At 44.5% G+C, this 2,767-nt stretch overlaps 1 protein-coding gene across 4 annotated transcripts in view; it reads left to right on the top strand.

Moving 5' to 3' along the window:
• The window catches only part of znf687 (zinc finger protein 687), a 13,138-nt gene extending 11,113 nt beyond the window's left edge, over nt 1-2,025 (top strand). For 3 of the 4 annotated variants that reach the window (XM_015399912.1, XM_015399910.1, XM_015399909.1), the window contains exon 10: nt 383-2,025. In XM_015399912.1, the coding sequence (XP_015255398.1) occupies nt 383-985 (603 nt within the window). In that variant the 3' untranslated portion in view covers nt 986-2,025. The remainder of the gene's footprint in view (nt 1-382) is intronic. The other variant, XM_015399911.1, reaches the window with a different exon arrangement.
• The last annotated feature ends 742 nt before the right edge of the window (nt 2,026-2,767 follow it).

The raw sequence follows: 2,767 nt of genomic DNA, 5'->3' as shown, positions 1-2,767 counted from the left end.
TTAAGGACTAATGTTTCAGTATACCTTGAAAAACAAATTTATGCGTCCATCTTTAGCAGAATTGATTACTACAATAATGTCCTGACTGGTTTACCTAAAAAGTCAATCAGACAGCTGTAGTTGATCCAGAATCCTCACCAAAAGTTAAAAAGTGGATCACATCACCCCAGTTCAGTTAAAGTCATTAATCAGACTCCCTGTCTCTCAGAGAATAGACTTTATAATACTTCTGTTAGCCTGTTAATCACTGAATGGCAGCAGAAAGGCTTTAGATCACTAGAAATTAGTCTCTTCTTTCAGTTTTGCCATTTTGATTCATGCATTCAAGCATCAGCCTCCTGTTTAGGACCTCTCTAATGAGCCTGATTTGTTTCACCCTCAGGGTCCTCCTCTGACCAGGAAGAGAGCAGCTACAGGAGGTGAAGGAGCGGGCAGCTCCTCTGAACATGATGGCGAGGTCGGTCCTCCTGCAGGCAGGCAGGCAGACGAAGAGGAAGGCGCCACAGAGGAGGGCGGAGGCCCCGCAAAGAGAACCAGAGCGTCGATGGCTTCAACCTCATCAGCACCTAGCGAGCTGGAGGAGGAGGACAGCATCTTCCGCTGCGTCCCCTGCGGCTTCTCCACGGAGGACGGCGCCGAGTTCCAGCGTCACATCCCGCAGCACCGAGGTGACACGGCCGCCTTCCAGTGCCTGCAGTGTGGTGTCTGCTTCGCGTCGGCCGGCTCGCTCAGCAGACACCGCTTTATCACTCACAGGGTGCGAGACACGCAGAACGACACGGAGCGCGGCACACCGCGTGCTCCAGGCTCGCCGAGCACCTCTCCCGGCGACGCCTCCCCACTGGCACACCTGGAAGACGGAGACGGGAACCTGGGCTGCAGGGTGTGTGGGCGGCGATTCGACAAGGCGACCGACCTCAACACGCACTTCAGGACCCACGGCATGGCCTTCCTCACCGCGCACAAGACAGACAAACCCCAGTAGGGGAGGGAGGGATGGGGGGGCTGTAGAACATGAATGTTAAAGAGACCTTTTTTTTTTTTTTAAGATCACCCAGAAACATTTTATCCTCTACGGCACCTCCTATGTGCGACTGTAGCTGCATGTTAGATCTTATTACACCTGTGCTAGTCTTGTAAGAAGCTCTTTCTGGGTAATAGCCTTTATAACAGCCATTTTTACCTGTCCTCCCATTTCCGACAGCGCTCACCCACCATATCCACACATCTCGTCTGCACGTCACCTCGCCTTCACGCTGCCTGTTCCACTCCGGTTTTTACCCCAACGCCTCCTCACGTTGGTGAAGGAGAGCCAAATGAAGCATGAAGTGGAGCGCCTAAAGAAAACTGACTGATTTTTAATGTTGCAATATTTATTTATACTAAAAATGTCACTGCTGTTTGTATCTTAGAGAGTCTGTGCAACAGAAACCTGAGAAAAAATGGTTACAGGAAGTCTGTGACCTGGTTGGTGTGAATAATTGTGAGGTTGTTAATTGTTGAAGCTAGAAGAAGAGATTCCTGTCAGTAGTGCAAGTGTACGACGTTTTTCCTGTGTAAATACATACAAGTACACTAAGAAAGCGTTCTGGTTTTAGTAACTTACTATGATAATGTGAATATGTGTAGTATTTGTACTTGTAATGTTCAACCCTTAAAAATGGTAAAAGTTGAAAAGAAAACAAATCTTCCCAGAGTTAGTTCATGATGAAAACAAAGCAAAGGAGAGAACGTGTTTCGTCTCAACGTCGATGAAAACACGAAATTTCTCTCTAAGGCGGTTCTTTTGCAACTACCGGATCAGTGCTTGCTGTACCCACACTTTTCTTTTTGTACGTTTAAGCCCTCGCAATGGCCCAGTGGAGGCCTGCGAGCGGACTTTGTAACTTTTTTATATGTCATATCATATTTATATAGCTCTATAGTGGCGATTTTATGTCATTTTATTTTCCATGGTTGTGGTCTGCTTGCTAAAATGCCATACACTTCTGTGCTGTTTGGAAATAAATGTGGAAAATATCTGAAAATGTGCCAACGTTTGATTGAGGTCTTCTTTAAAGTGGGTTTTTTAAAGGAATATATCCAGCTGCCATTGGTTTATTGTACATCGAGGTCTAGATTACAGTTTTTGTTTAAAAAAAAAGGAGATTTACTTTCTCATTTAGCAATAAAATTTTATACACCCCTAAAATATTGGAGAGGAAATTAAAATAATATATTATTTTCTAAAACAAAGTTAATGCAATCTTCTAACATATAAAGCCTTAAATGGCCAAGCTTCATCTGATACGATTGCTCCTTATGTTCCTAACTGAGCAGTTCGCTCTCAATCTGAAGCTTTACTAGTGGTTCCTAGAATTTCCAAAAGTAGAATGGGAGGCAGAGCTTTTAGTTATTAGGCTCCTCTCCTGTGGAACCAACTACCAGTTTTAGTCCATTGGGCAGACACGCTGTCTACTTTTAAGGCAAGGCAAAAAACTTTCCTTTTCGATAAAGCTTATACACCGGATCAGGTAATCCTAAGCTTTGTCTGTAGTTATGTTGCTATAGACTTAGACTGCTGGAGGACATAGGGTCCCCTTTTCATCATTCTGCTTCTATCATCTCTATTCTGCAGGATTTGTTAGCTCAATCTTAAACGTTAGGCTCTCTCTGCTTTTTCTCATCATTGTAGCTTCATTTGGTCTATTCCTGTATGCCTGTGACACCATGCTGGAGAGAAATATCAGCTGTGCTGCTGCCATCAACACCTTTGTTTATAGATGTT

The sequence above is a fragment of the Cyprinodon variegatus genome, unplaced genomic scaffold, assembly GCF_000732505.1.
Source record: "Cyprinodon variegatus isolate N-32 unplaced genomic scaffold, C_variegatus-1.0 Scaffold1055, whole genome shotgun sequence".
Taxonomy (NCBI): domain Eukaryota; kingdom Metazoa; phylum Chordata; class Actinopteri; order Cyprinodontiformes; family Cyprinodontidae; genus Cyprinodon; species Cyprinodon variegatus.
This window is presented reverse-complemented; position numbering and strand designations above follow the sequence as displayed.